The sequence below is a fragment of the Silene latifolia genome, chromosome 8, assembly GCF_048544455.1.
Source record: "Silene latifolia isolate original U9 population chromosome 8, ASM4854445v1, whole genome shotgun sequence".
In the NCBI taxonomy this organism is placed as follows: domain Eukaryota; kingdom Viridiplantae; phylum Streptophyta; class Magnoliopsida; order Caryophyllales; family Caryophyllaceae; genus Silene; species Silene latifolia.
Genome location: NC_133533.1, coordinates 10,368,779 through 10,384,958, shown reverse-complemented (window position 1 = coordinate 10,384,958; position 16,180 = coordinate 10,368,779). Strand labels below are relative to the sequence as shown.

At 34.8% G+C, this 16,180-nt stretch overlaps 1 protein-coding gene across 2 annotated transcripts; it reads left to right on the top strand.

Moving 5' to 3' along the window:
• The first annotated feature begins 5,588 nt into the window (after positions 1–5,588).
• On the top strand, positions 5,589–9,336 carry LOC141596363 (heat shock 70 kDa protein 18-like). Of its 2 annotated transcripts, none has more exons than XM_074416493.1 (2): positions 5,589–5,928; positions 7,477–9,336. In XM_074416493.1, exons 1-2 carry the CDS (start codon positions 5,703–5,705, stop codon positions 9,192–9,194), a joined length of 1,944 nt encoding a protein of 647 aa, XP_074272594.1. In that variant the 5' UTR covers positions 5,589–5,702; the 3' UTR covers positions 9,195–9,336. The 2 variants fall into 2 exon arrangements, with proteins under 2 accessions (XP_074272594.1, XP_074272595.1); XM_074416494.1 differs by having other exon boundaries at positions 5,645–5,928; positions 7,449–9,336.
• Positions 9,337–16,180: the final 6,844 nt, after the last annotated feature.

Genomic DNA, 16,180 nt, shown 5'->3' with positions numbered 1-16,180 from the left:
TAATTACATTTCTAATTACTTGTATTTTGACATATTGTGGCTGGGAGAACCCTGAGTTACTCCCCACTTACTGTGGCTTTCATATTTATTATGAATGACAGGTTGGTGATGAAGCTTAAGTGGGGAAGACCGTGTGAGCTAGCGAGTTCTTACCTCGGACCTTATTTAGTTATCATTTAATAGACTCACCTACTTTTGAACTATGTTAATTCGTGAGATATCTTTTCCCCAATAAATTGACTTGTGTTGTAAACTTAAACTTAACTATCTAAACTTATTTATCGTGTTGGTGATACCTCGCGTTGGACTGCATTAGAAGTCTTAAAAGTTTTAAAAATCTCGTGTTTCCGCCACGATTTACTAGTTATATTTTGTTGCCTCAACGAGGGGTGTCACAAATTCACTCAAACAAAAACAACCTTACTAGATTAATTTTCAGTCTTTCCCATTTACAATATCATGAACTAACTAAACGAGTCATTTTCAAAGATCAGAGTAATATTGTTCACATAAATGAAAAATGGTTTTATATTTCCAAACCTACTACAAGGAAAGTTAGGTATTTGGCCATTTGTTCAAAGGTACCAGCAAAGAGAAACTCAAAAAACAGAGTAGCAGACACATTAGAAACCAAAAACATTGAGTCAATAAACAAACAAGTAACCAAAGACAAGGTACTTAATTGTGTGTTATCTGCTATAAAGGCTAAGTGGCCTTCTAATTTGAGTAAGCATAAGACAATGCTCGTTCACATTTTACTAATGATGATCAAGATTTCAAAAAAAGCAACTACAGCAGATGGTTGGAACATTGAAATGGCATATCAACCATCAAATTCACCAGACTTGAATGTCTTAGATTTGGGATTTTTTAGGTCTATTCAATCTCTCCAACAAAAAAAATCTTTGAAGTTGGACGAACTTATACATAACACAGTCATTGCATTTGAAGAACAAGATGTTCTAAAACTTAATTATGTTTGGATAACGTTACAACACTTACAAGCATGTATGCTTGAAATAATGAAAAAGAAAGGTGGTATAGATTATCATGTCCCACATATGCACAAGTCAAAACTAGTAGCAACTGCTTTATTGTCTGAGTATCTCAGTGCTCACATTAATTTAGTCATACAATGCATAAGGTATGTTTAGAATGTTGGTGATGCAAACTGTATAAGTGAATTAGTGAATTCACTTAGCAGTATATTACAAACAGAGAATGGAGCAAGTGGCAATGGATGCAGTAATGAACCAACAAGGGAAATTGACCTTGTTGGCAATTGAAGAGTTAAGAACGATTAACACCTAAGAGGGGGAGGGGGTGAATTAGGTGTACCTTTTAAAAATTTTATCCTTAACTTGGTTAATTGATTAACTTAAGTAAATAATATTGAAGTACAAGACTTGAGAAACTTAATTGAATGTAAGTTCACAAGAAGGTACAGCAGTTCTATGTCACAGTATAGGTGACTGTGACACAGAACTTGATTAGGTACATGCGAGAAATAGCAAAGTAGAAGAACGTAAAAGTAAATGAACAAACAAACGACATTTTAAAAAATTGGTTCAGCCTCTACTCCGAGGCCTACGTCCAACCGTTATTTTATTGCTTGTTTAGAAATTTACTCAAACTTACTAAACCCATTACAATGAAAATAACTCGCCAACCTACTCCGGTTGCACTCAAACTTAAAGCTACTCCGCTTCAAGAGTTTATGGGTTCTATCTCAAGGTGTTACAGAATCTTGAATCTCAAGAGTTCACTGAATGAACATGGAGATTACGATGAAGATATAACACGAGAATCATGGAACAAACTCATTATGTCACAGTACAGCGAACTGATACTTGGAGGTTTTTACAGCTTTTTCGAAAACAATTTGAAGACTTAAAATCAGAAAAACGTTTTGCAAATACTTGAAGAACAAAGCTTTAAATGCACAAATGATTTGCAAGGTTTTTACAATAAATGCTTTGGAAGTCTTAAGAAATAAATGTGACTAAGACACTCTATTTATAGTGGATTTAGTCTTAGGTAAGTACAACTTAGAAAAATTAAATCAAATATTAAAATGATAGCCTTGAGTGATGGTAAGTGTTAGACTATAGGCTTGGGGCTTAAGAAATCAGAAAACTTAAGCTACTACACTCAACATGTGACATTTTACCAAAATGGAAAAAAGCTTTTCTTACTTTAGAAGTTTGACAAGTCTTATTTACCATTTTAGTAAAAGGTGTTTGCACAAATCTAGAGGCTTAGTCAAGTGGGCTTGTGACTCCAAAATTTCAGATTATTTTCAAGCTTTTGAAAATTCAAATGTTTAAGGTTTGAAGTTTACAAAGTTTTAACACTTAAAACATTTTGGTCGAAATTCCTCCTCCATATGATAGTACCAGAAACCACAGTACAGCGTACTGTTGCATGGTTTTGCCATTACTTGACTTAAATGAGAATGTTGCATTTACTCTTACATTTTTCGACTAAGGCTTAGAAAATATCATTGTCTTGAATTTCTTGATTATCTTGATCATCTTAAATCATTGTTGAAAGTCCATTTGATTGCTTCAATCACTAATCATTTCAACTAAGAGCAAACAATCAAATAACAAAGGGACTTGGCATCATCAACACAATGTGTTCTAACAGCAACATTACTGCACAGGCAGGCTATGGTGATGTTTTTATAGACATGTGTGCATGTTATGAAGATGAATATTATAGGTAGAAAATGAAGTACATGTAGTTGATCAACTTTTAGCTATGGATGTCAACATTTTGCAACTGAAAGATTTGAAGCATTTTGCAGCAACTAAAAGATCAGTAAACATTTTTTATATTAACATTTCAGGTTGTTAATGATGTAGATGCAGTTGATCAACTTTTTGCTATAGATATCAACATTTTGCAACTCAAAGATTTGAAGCATTTTGCAGCAACTAAAATATCAGTAAACATTTTGATGCAACTAAAAGACAGGAAATATTATGCAGATGAAAAAAAGATCAAACAATTGGAAACAATCAAGTCAAACCAGAAGATAACCGAAGATCATGTTATAGTCTTCAAGTATTTGTAATTTCAATTTGATCAGTATGAACTTTGCACAACTTTTTCTTCTTATCAGTTAATGGCATGGTGGATTTAAGCATTAAACTTGAGGTTTTTAGTTTTCAGCAATAATAAACATTACTCCCATGATTGTTATCCATACATAGCCTCTTCACAATAAAAAGTGGTGGCGTTATGCGTGTATAACAATATTGGTAGGCTATCAAATCCCCTCAATTAAAAAATCATTGGGGTAGTTCAAATATATTGAGCAGAAATCAAAGTGCAAAAATTTATCATCACAAGTCCATTTAAACGCAACAAAAAGTAAATCAGGGAATAAGAAATAAACCTCAATTAAGCAACGCAAGGATCATCATCAGGAGATTAGGCAGCATCAGAAGAATCATCATCATCAAAATACCCCTTATACCTAATACCCTGATCGTTCACACCCTGATCATCCTCATCTTCTAGTAAAACCCAAAAAGCAGGCCAATATTTACAGAGCTCCTAAATAAACCACCGTTTATACCCTGAGGTTTCACGCATCCTACTCCATCTCTCCACCTTCTTCTCAGATTCTTCCTTAATATACAAAGCCATCCTCCTTCTTTCCTCCTCAATATCTTCTTCAACCATTGAACCCTCCATGCAAGAATCAGGTACAACAGTATCTAAATCACTAAGTGAATCAGGTACAACATAAGCAGAACATGCATAATCAACTGAGCTAATATCGCATGAATCATCAACAACATTAGATCTCTTCTCCCTCTCACCCAGATCAACATCATCATCAGCAGAAATTGCGGAGTAATTAAATAAAAAAGGACCATACTCAAAATATAAGTTAAGTAAACTCAGATTAGAAGAAAAGGAACACAAATCGTCGTCTTTACCTTCATCGGACAAACAGTCCATTAATGGTGATTGATGCGAGGATGAGAAGGATGAAGATGAAACCGATTAAATTGATGGAAGAGTTGTTTTGAGAGAAGATAAGAAGAGGTTAAGGGCAGAATATGGTTCTGGAAGACGAAGAGAGATATACAGATGCAGATTGTGAGAAGAACAATGGCGAAAGAGAGAGATATGGTCTAGGGTTTTTAGATGGGGAATAGGGTATATATGACGGAAGGGATTAGAGTTAATGAGGGGTTGGGCTGGGTTAGTTTAGTGTGTGGGGTAATTATGGGTTGGGTTAATATCTTAATTGTATTGGGTAAGTAGGGGTTGGGTTGTAATAATCAACATTTTATAAGGGTCATTTGGTCATTTTGTCAATGAAAACAATACCAAATAAGGAAATAGGGGCCAAACAACCAAATTGGTAAAAAAAGTGAAAGGTATTGGCCAGATTGGTAAAAAACTATGACATGTGACGAATTGGTAAAAAGAATGAAGAATTGGGACGAATTTGGCAAAAAAGTTACATTTTTGCTTAATTTTTCATTATTCCAAATAGATTTGACAAAACTACCCTTGCGCAAGTAGTCCGATTCAAAACAATTGATCCGAGACTCGTCTTTAGCAACTCAACTATGATCCCTAATTTGAAATAATCCAACCTTCTCCAAACTCGATCGAAATCAGATACTTCTCCGTTCTCCCATCCTTATAAGTTATAAATTGACCCTAAAAATGATGAAATCCAAAATGGCCTTTATTCAATTGACGTATAGCCAAATAATTGATTTTGACTGAAATGACTCGTACTTAACCTGGTAAAAATGACTCGAAAACCGAGTTGTCTGACCCAATATAATCGACCCAAATGTTTATTGTTATAAACTGATTATTATTCATAAATAACTTCATAATAGATGACCCGAAAATGATCCAATTTCGAATGACAAGACCCGAATTCTTGTAAACCCCCGAAATCGACACGGCTCAAACTGACTCGTCCTTAGTTGCGTCATTAATTTGGCAAGGGTAGTTTGGATTATATCGGAACTGAGTTGTCTCAAATTGCCATATTTGACAAGATTTCGATTAGTGTTTTAATTGGGTCATTAATTTGAGCAAGGGTAGTTTGTTCAAATTTAGTTATAAGAATATTAAACAAAACATGGTTATAACTTTTTTGGCCAATTTGCCTTAATTCCACATTGTTTTTAACAATTCGTCATAAACCATAGTTTTTCACAAAATCTCATAGACGGATACCGTTTCCTCTCACAAAATACCCATTGAGAGGTGAGTCGGAAGCATATGGAGAGTGCCCCTCTCCCTTTTTGTGAGAGGTCACAAGCTTGTGACGGGATTAGCCCGTCACAAGCAAGACTAACTGATAGTTTTTTTACCAATCCGGTGATTACTCTTCACTTTTTTTACCAATTTAGTTGTTTGGCCGGAAATAGAGAGGTTATTGTGAATATACGAAAATTGAAATATGGAGGTTTATTGTGAATAGGAGGGAGTATTTTTCTCTCTCTTAATCATTGGCCAAAAACTGTCCCGAACTTGAAATAACCCGACCGATTGACTCGAAAATGACCAGACCGACATATCCAAAAAAACACCCAAAACCCAAAACAACCCGGCTCGACCCGAACTAACCCCCGATGAAACCCCGCCCAAATACTCAAAAGATCTTTCGCTTCTCAGTAATAAACCAGGAGAAATAAATTGGAAGAGAAGTAGAAATGGCAGAGAAAGGGGAAAAACATTGGTCGGCAATAGGAATAGATCTCGGGACGACATACTCATGTGTAGGCGTATGGCAACCGGAGCAAAATCGAGTCGAGATTATCATCAACGACTTAGGTAACCGTACGACGCCGTCTTGGGTTGCATTCAACCAACACGAGCGGCTTATTGGTGAAGCCGCCAAAAACCAAGCCTCGGCAAATGCCTCCAATACTATCTTTGGTATTGTTCTACTCATATACTCCTTCCGTCTCAATTATTTGTTTACCTTTTATTAAAATACCTTTTGCTGGAAATCAAAAAGTAAACAAATAATTGAGATGCTATCTTTATATTTCATCTACTTTGAGTGCTTAGTTCATATTAGTAGTACAAATTATAGAATAAGACGGTTTCACACTCTGAGTTGAATCAATGCTTGTAAAAAAGATATTCATTTACTGTTAATTAGTGAGCTGTCAATTGTTGTCCTTTGGTTTTGACACAAAGACCAAGAAAACAGGAGGGACCAATTATAAGATTGACAAGTAGACCAAATTGTGTGTGAAAGATATTGTTCATCAAATGCAATCCTTAAATAGAAAGGACAATAATTGACTAAGACACCCAAAGTGGAATATGACAACTTATCTCTTTTCAGGTGGCTTGAAAGCCGGTGGCTTCAACTCACCTCACTCATTCGAAATGATAAGATAGGTTGGTCCTACCCTCTAGGAGTCTAGGATCAATCTAGTTTTCTTACTTAAAGTGGAATGGGAGTATGGGACAACAAATGACCGGGATGGAGGGAGTAGCTAGGAGTAGTTGTTTTGGGTTGATGTTATGTTCATTGTTAATTTGACACACATGTTTATAAAAGTAGAGTAAGATTGTACTTGTTGTATAATGACATAGAGCAAATCTAAACATTTTGAGTCAAGCAATAATAACGGGTACGAAAAAAATACAGGGGTAGTAGTGGGTAATTGGGTATGACAATAACTTAATGAGAAACTATCTCTCCAGAGTTCTTTTGTTTGTCAAAAATCATCAAGGATTCGAGTAAAATGATTTGAAAAATTTGTTTATGTTCTTAAATTTGTGAAATACAAGTCGGTCTATGCGATTTTAATTGTATCATAGGGAAGACTTAGAATTAAGCACTCACTAGCTTTTTTTCCAAGGGAAATTTCAAGCAATGGGAAATAGATGATTGTAACAAAGGGATAACATACAAAGTTTATGCTTTGACCGCCATAACTTATGCTTTCTTAAGTCAGTTTCGTAGGATGATATCATATAGCGTATTGTCGTTGAAAACTCATTATTCTTTGGTTTGTATGGATACGATTGTGATTTGTGACAACTCGGGTACTGTGGATTTTTGGTCTTGGTTCCTTGCCCCCTGCTCCCTTTGTAGTCACACTAACTTTGTGCCTCATTTCACGCAAAAATTGAACTTGGTAAATGTAAATTCTTGGTGCAAGTTTTATCATATAACAATACATTACCCCAGTAACTCAAAAGTTCCCGCAGATTCCAAGGTAGGGGGTGTGCTACACATCCATACCCTGTGCACATAGAGACTATTTCTAGTTGACCGAAGATATGTACAATCTAATACTCCGTATAAGAACTATATATACGGAGTACAAAACAACATTCCTTGATTATAGGTAGAAATCTTTGATGCTGTGGTTAATGATTTTGTAATTAGTTGATGAGAACCCTGTTACAAATTGCATTGAGTCTCCTGATTATAGGCAGCTACAATTACTGAACTATTCACAGATGCAAAGAGGCTTATAGGCAAGAAATTCAATGACACAACTGTACAGAATGACATGAAGCTCTGGCCATTTAAAGTGATCGCTACTCCTGATTCCTACGACGACAAGAAGCCTTTAATTGAGGTCAGTTACAAAGGTGAAGAAAAGCAATTCTCCCCTGAGGAAATTTCCTCAATGATACTTTTCAAGATGAAAGAGATAGCAGAGGCGTATATTGGTTCTGCAGTGAAACACGCAGTTGTCACTGTCCCTGCCTACTTCAACAATGCTCAGCGTCAAGCCACTAAAGATGCTGCCACTATTGCAGGGCTTGATGTCCTGCGTATCATTAATGAGCCCACTGCAGCGGCCATAGCTTATGGTCTCGACAAGAAGGTTCAATCTGGTGATTGTCTCTCAAAAATCGTGTTGGTTTTTGATCTAGGTGGTGGGACATTTGATGTATCTTTGGTTTCCATTGGAAAGGATGCTTTCGAAGTGAAAGCTGTTAGTGGAGACACCCATCTCGGTGGGCGAGATTTCGACAACAGGTTGGTGGATCACTTTGCAGCTGAATTTCAGAGGAAACATAATAAAGACGTGACTGGGAATCCTAAAGCTATGAGTAGGTTGAGAGTTGCTTGTGAGAAGGCTAAGAAACTCCTTTCTTCAACTGTCGAAACAGTTGTTGATATCGATTGCCTTTGTGATGGAATTGATTTCTGTTCCACTATAAGTCGTGCTCGTTTTGAAAAGATGAACAAGGACTTGTTTTCAGATTGTATCTTAGCTGTCCAGAAGTGTTTAAGTGATGCTAAGATGGAAATAAGTGATGTCCATGACGTTGTTCTCGTGGGTGGGTCAACCCGGATACCTAAAGTTCAAAAATTGTTACAAGTGTTTTTTCAGGGAAAGGAACTTTGCAAAAGCATTAACCCGGATGAAGCCATTGCCTATGGTGCTGCTTTTCACGCAGCAATATTGGCCGGCAAAAGTCTCAGCTTAAGTTCCGTGATTGTTGATGTGACTCCGCTATCTCTTGGCGTTGGGCTCCATTGTGGTGATTTTAGAATTATAGTTCCTCGAAACACAACGCTGCCAACTAAAAATGTGGTAGGAGGCTTTACAACTACGTATGACAACCAACCATCTGTTGATATCACGATTTATGAAGGTGAGGAAACAATTGCTAAAAAGAACAATTTATTGGGTAGATTTCGCCTGTACTCCCTTCCCCGAGCTCCAAAAAGAGTACCAAAAATTGATGTCTGCTTCGACATTGATGATGATGGCATCCTCACTGTGTCAGCCCAACTTCATGGGTCGCGCAATAAGGAGCAAATCACTATTACTGATCACAGTGGTCGGTTGTCAAGGAATGAAATCGATAAGATGATGAGCGATGCTAAGAAGTACAAAGACGAAGAACAGGAGCGCAAGAAGACGGCTAAGGCCAAAAATAGGTTGGAAGACTATGTGTTGGAGACGAAGGAGAGATTAAGAAGGTATGAGATGAAGATTGGGAGAAAGGAAAAGAGGAAGCTCGGGGATGTTATCGAGCAGACGATTCAATGGCTAGATTGGAATCATTTGTTCCTCGATGCGACAAAGATTGTGGATAAACTGAAAGAGGTTGAGAGCATCTGTGAGCCTATTTTTGAGAATATGCATCAACCCAATGCTGCTGATCCTGAAGATGGCAACAACAGCTCCGACATCGAGATTTTGGTGCTTGATTAAGTTTTAATGTTATTAGTAATTAATGAAATGAAGATTATGGGTGTTAGCACTTTGTACTGATTCTTAGGAGTAGGATTTAGGAATGTGAACTTGTGATGTTGTCAGTATATTCACTAATCATCTATCATGACTTTAGACTTTAGCAGTTTTTGGGTTTTATAGTTATTTACTTAAAATCAGTCTGCTTTTATGTCGGTTTTCGATCTTGGATGTGATTTTTTCAGAATATCCTTGACGAATCGAAAGCAAGTCATCTTCCTCTAGAAGACGGTTTGATGAATGGGTTACTGTCTACTAGCTTGATAATTTCCCAAGTTAATGGAATGATGAAGTCTCTGGAAATATAAACCGAGAAGTTACTCATTTTCCGACAGTTGGTTAAAGGGAGGAATCTTTTAAAATCTATAAAATCATACGGGAAGATCACTTTTTTGTGTTTTTAAAAATGTACGAGAACTAGGAACATACATCGGATGTACTACCTTATATCTCATTAGTTTTTGAGTTTATGTATATTTTTTTTGAGTTTTTTAAAGTTTATAAGTGACATTTTAATTTTTTGCCGTCAAAACTCAAATTTAACTGAGCTTATATGTAATGTTTTTGAGTTATATTGTAATTTTTTGAGCTTAATGTCTAATTGAATGAACTCATAAACTTTAAAATAAAACTCGAAAACTTTATTATAATGCTCAAAAACTAAGCAATTGGTGGTAATACATCGGACTATAATCCACCTACTGAAAATGTACATAGCCAAGTTTTTTTTTTTTTAAATAAATGTTCCGATACGGAAAAGATAACCAAAACACATGAAAGAATACGAAAAGGGTAGTTTTATCTTTTATGAAAGAATTTGTGTAGGGCTGAAAAAGTAAGCAGTCCATTTCCAAATATATTTAACTTGTGTTTTTGGCCCAAGTATTCAGCCCATAAGCCCAGAAATTATAGCCCACGTTTCCTTACAAGCAGTCCTCTCCTCGCATCAACAAGTATCCGGCACAAATCATTCAAAGTAGACTTGTCAAAGCTGACCCGATTTGAATTATCCGAGTTTATAAGACTGGCCTGAGATTCGAAAGTGGCCTGAACTTACTTGGTCCGAATATGACCCAAAATCCGAATTGACCCAGCCCGAATCTTAATTGACTCAATACTGACCTGACTAGAAAAAACCAGCTCCGTAATTGTCCCAATCCAAAATGACATGAAGTGCCCAAAAATGACCCGAAACAACAAGTACTAAGTCATATTAATGTTATATACTCCGTATATATCTAAATAAAGTTTCATTGGTTAGAAGTTAGAACTGTACCTAATAAATATTCCGTACATTTTTTAATCTAAAGTGCTTTAGCCATTAACCCGAAAACGAACCGCCCAAAATGGCCTATACGATCATCCCTGAATCAATGTGACCCGACAATAGGTCACCTGAAACCTGAAATGACCCGATCCGACCTGATCCAAAATGTATAACATGTTCAAAATAACTTGACCTAAACTGACTCGATTCATGTCCGGCCTGATTTCCCCATTTACCAATTACCACCTTTAATTGAAGATAACCAACTACTCCCTCTGTCCCGGTCATTTGTTGTCCTTTTCTATTTTAAGGTGTCTCAGTCATTTGTTGTCCTTTCTATTTTAAGAATGAATTTGATGAGTAATTTGATCATTCACACTCAATTCATTCCACTTGTCATTTAGTAATTGACCTTCTTCCATTTCCTTGGTCTTTGTGCCAAAACTAAAGGACAACAAATGACCGGGACGGAGGGAGTACATTATAAGAATTCCCGCTCTTATTCATGAGCGAGAATATTATAATTTTGATTTCTATTAACCTAGTTTATTTTCTTTTAAAAGAAATTATTATAAGAATTCGTAACTTATAATTGAGCTAATTGACAAAATCTTTACAAGATCTTAGGCTTTTAGGCTGCGGTACGGTTCATTCCCCCTAAGACTATATTGTCTGACCAGACCCCTAGATATAAGGCATATATGACCTGATGAGTTAGTTGATCATGATTATTAAATTTCAATTAGGTTTTTTAAAATGTATATATTTACCTCTAGACTAGAAGTAATGATCATTTGATAAAACAGTACGTCCTTAATCTACGAGTAAAGCTCTATAATCATTTAACATAAACATAAATTTTCATTTGTAATGGAGAAATATAACTATTTTATAATAAAATATAATTATTTTCTAATAAATAAAAATTTCTAGATGATTAACTTTTTTCATAAAATGGTTACATATTCTCTTATCACAATTTATGGCTCGTCACAAGAGAAACAAACTGATCATTGTCAAAGATGCTATGGAGTTAACCAAGTCATAATTGCTAAAGTTAAAACACCCTGGTTTGGGAAAAATGGCTACCTAGTTTAATGAACAAATCTATACAAGATCTTACAACTTCATTTGTACTTACGTTACGAGTGTACTTCTAAAGCCATGCCCTAACTAAATGGCTGCAGTTCATCCCCCCTAGTACAATCATTTTGTCTGACCCCTAAATTTAAGGCATCTAGTAGTACTAGACGATCATGATAAATAAAACATAATTTTAAGCGAACGTTAGTAGGGTTGCTCGTCTCCAGTAAAGAAAATTCCGAAAATCTAAAGTGTTGATTTTTGTTTTTAGTGAATTTTGTCGAGTTAATAGTTTTTCAACTTCTCTAATATTTTCTATTTATATTTTTGACACTCAAGCTTTAACTAATAGCTCCGTTACTAGATAGGTTAGTGTACGACATATATAAGGCCCTGTTATTTTGAGTTGAATGGAGCTAAACTGAGAATTGATCTGAACTGAATTGAAATTTGCTGAGATGAATAAAGGCGAAATAAGCTGAACTGAATTGAAGTAAATTGAATTGAGCTGAGCTGAACAGTGTGACTGTGTGAGATGTCACAAGTTCCTTAAATAGGAAATTAAAGTATATCGATCTATGAAAGATGAAAATGAGACATCTTATTAGGTATTGAATATGATAATATTATATAATCGGTGTACCTAAGTAATTCTATTTCCGATCCATATTTTAAGTATAATCCTAAATTTTCTAATATCATTTTTTGTGAATATCACATGGTAGCTGATAAAATGTCTCTCGCAAAGCACTATCAATACAAGATGAGGATCAAAAACAAGTCTAGGGAGTATGTATGTACTTACGTACTTAATTGAGGATCATGTGTACTTGTCGTAATGTCATGGTCCATACATCATTTATCCGTCCTTTTCACGAACTACTACTATTTTTTATTATTTTTCGAAAGTTTACTACATGTAATTATCTACTCATTTGACTAATGTATTAATTATCCACAAATTACAATTTGTGACGGAAACTTTTTCATTATAAGCTTGTGAGTTGTGACCTCTTATTGTTAATTATCTCAGCCCTTCAAAATATATGGAGGAAGAATATGGAAGATGCATGTTAAGAAAGTTGTGCTCCATGCATATTGTGATTGTAATGAACATTATATAACAAATTAAAATGGACCAAAAGGAAAGATTGTAAATCGAAAAGTTATACTTGATCAATCAAAATAAAGTGTCAAATTAGGTGTAAGGATACACATTTTTAAATATTTAGATTATCAATATTGCGTGGTGCAAATAAAGATAATCAAAAAACTACATATTTAGTAAATTTAAGATTCCGATATAACAAATTTTAAATTGGAAGAAATTATTTATTTATTTTTGTTAAACGAAACATTAGAATAGAACAGGAAGAGGAAGTAAACTACTAGTAAAGGTTTTAAAAACGCAAAATAAAGGGCACAAAATATACAACACTAATATAAATTCTTATGTAAGGCGGCTTTTTAAGTTTGTGAATCCATTTTAAGTTCATTAGAGTAGAACCGCCTCATAAGATACCAATTTGTAACCCTAATTGATAAATTAAAATGTACAAAGTACATATGACTTACTTTTGGAGTTCTACATTAGTTGCGCTTAAAAAGTTTATGATGTCTATTGTAACTGAATCAAACAAAAGTAAAATAGTTTCTATTGTATGTATATTTTATGCTACAAAAATATGGTGTCATTTCAAACACGAATCACTATCCTCCACTTTATAACTCGCCAAAATTCACATCTTTATTTAATTAGGATTATTGTTACTAGTTTTAGTTTGGATCATTTTCATTCCTCTCCTTTTCATTTTCTTTTAACAATCATATTTTATCTTAAAACAATAATATAACAGCCACAATTTCAAGTAATAGATAATGATGTATGAAAAATCATATCTCTATTCTAATAAAGCTATTTGAGAAAATGATTAACTAATGAAATGGAGATAAATAAATAGAGAAGATCATCTTATCCCTACGAGTTCTATATGAAAAAAAAATTTAAGCGATATTCAATTACTACTTTGGCGCTAAGCTTATTAATGTCGTATATACCTAATAATACAGAGAAAAAAATATCCCTCAATTTTTTTTCTTTTCCTAAATAACTCATTTGTTACTCCCTCTATCAATTTACATTTTTTTTTTCTTATATAATTTTCTCTTAAGGAAATAAAAAAATATAAGAAAATAAATCAATGTAAATTGATAGAGGGTAACTTATTTATGATTTAATTTACATTGGATTTTCTTAATTAGAAAGGTGATAAAATAACAAATATATCCCTTAATCGGCTTGATGTAAAGAAAACGAGGATAACTTGATCATTATTTAAGCTTAAGATACGGTTTTAAAAATCTGACGATTAATTTGGGGAAAAAATTATACAATGAGAAAGAAGTATATATATTTTTTTTTTATAAGGGTATCAACTAAATGATTAAGACGGAGAACGTATTATTGTAATTATATATATCTACAACAATCAACCAAAAAAAAGACAAATTCCAAAAAGAAATAATGCATGCAAAGAGTGATGCATGTAGGGTGGTTAAGTAAACATATCCAATGCTTTGCCAGCATCATAGCTCAGATATGCTAAAAATAGCCAGCTAACGGTCGTCACCCACGGCTAACAACACTTGTACGATACAACTTTCATGTTATTTTGTTTAATCATTTATTCATTTTAATAATAGACCGTCTCAGCGTAAGACCGACTTATTCTATAGTTTGTATAATAATTAGTTGATCAATGCATTATAATAAGGTACATAGGGTTGACTGTTGGCCCCTAATATTAGTGTGTACTACGTGTATTGGTCTTTGGACATTATTTACGGCCATGCTTTACAAGCTACCTTTACTATTATTTTTATTATTGCAACTAATAATATAATACATTTCAACCGTACTCTTTTCTTGAATCACAATCAATTATTCAATAGGCTTCTAGTTTCTGTTTTCCCCTAGTTCATGCCACTAATTACAACGGTTATCGTTTAGTCAAATGTTAGTTGGCAGTTGGAACATTGTCCAAGGACACAATTTAAATCTTTAATCTACTTTTAGGGTTGACTCGGTCGATAAGTAAATTATTTGAGTAAAGTCAATTGGGATCTGGTTATTTTCGGATAGATGCATATTATCAACTTAAGCATAGTCATTTCATCGAGTCGGATTATTTGAGTTTGCATTTGGTAAATTCGGGTTAGGTTTTATATGGATTTTTGTTTCAAACCAATCATTTTTAATTATTTCGAGTTACAATCATTATTTCCGAACCAGGTCACCTTCATTTGGGTTAATCTGGCCTTTTGTCGTACTTTTCAGGTTAAATCTAGTTTCGATCATATCATACAGATTGAATTGGGTCTTAGGTCGAATCATTTTTACTAAATCTACTATAAACCCTACTCGGTATATGAACTATATTTTAATGCCCAAGTTATGGTATGGTTATATTTTCTTGCAAGAATGGTATGGTATACTTATACTTGTACATATCAATTACTATGTTATTGATTAAGGCATAACCTACCACTGAAAAGAAGTTTTTTTTTTTAAAGACTGAAAAGAAGTGAAATCTAAAGAAAAGAATATGTTATTACTCATTATACATGGTGTATTGTGATGTGGTACCGATGGTCAAACTTCCATACTTTTACTTTATTGAAACTTTGAAAAAGGTGTCGAACCTTCTATAATCGAAGAGATCAAATCTAACCATCACTTACTAAATAGCTAAAAAGGGTTTATTGAAATTTAAATTTTAATTTGCGATTGTTACACGTAAACGTAAACAAATCTAACATAACTCGTTTACATTTACTTCGTTATTAATATAAGTCATTTACTATTACTAGACCTGTACTCGGGCCGGGCTAGAGCCGGGCCGGGCTGGCCAGGGGGCGGGCCGAGCTCTCCTGGTCAAACCCAGGCCAGGCCAGGGGGAAGGGAGGGGCTTGGCCTGTCCCGGCCGGGCTGGGATATGCTTGACCCGGACCAGAGGCAGGCTAAGGCCGGGCCGGGCTGGCGGGCCTTACCATTTTATTTTTTTATTTTTTATTTTTGCTAAAATGGCGGGCCAAGGCCGGGCCGGGCTGGAATTTCAGGACCCGGGCCAGGGCCAGGATTAACGATGGGCTAAGGCCGGGCCGGGCCGATTCAGGCCAGGCTGCATAAAATAACGGGCTAAGACGGGCCGGGTCAGCCCGGGCTGACGGCCAGCTCTAACTATTACTAGTGTTATATAGATATAGTGTTATACTCCATATGTATATACAATTATACATATTCAAGTACGGAGTACAAATACGTTAGTTAACCCATTATATACGTAAAACGGGTCCACCATGACGGTGCCACATGGTCAACAATCTCTCATAGCATTCAGCAATTTTAATCTCAGTCAAAATCTAAAGATGGAACCATGGAAGACTATCTATGGTGCCAAGTGTTCCAATTGATTTCCACAAAATTAACATAGATTAATCTTATTAAAAAAACACAAATTCTCATTTAAGACGTGTCACAACATTGTGACGAAAAATATGACCTTTTTTTTATAATAAAATGTAACAATTATCTGAT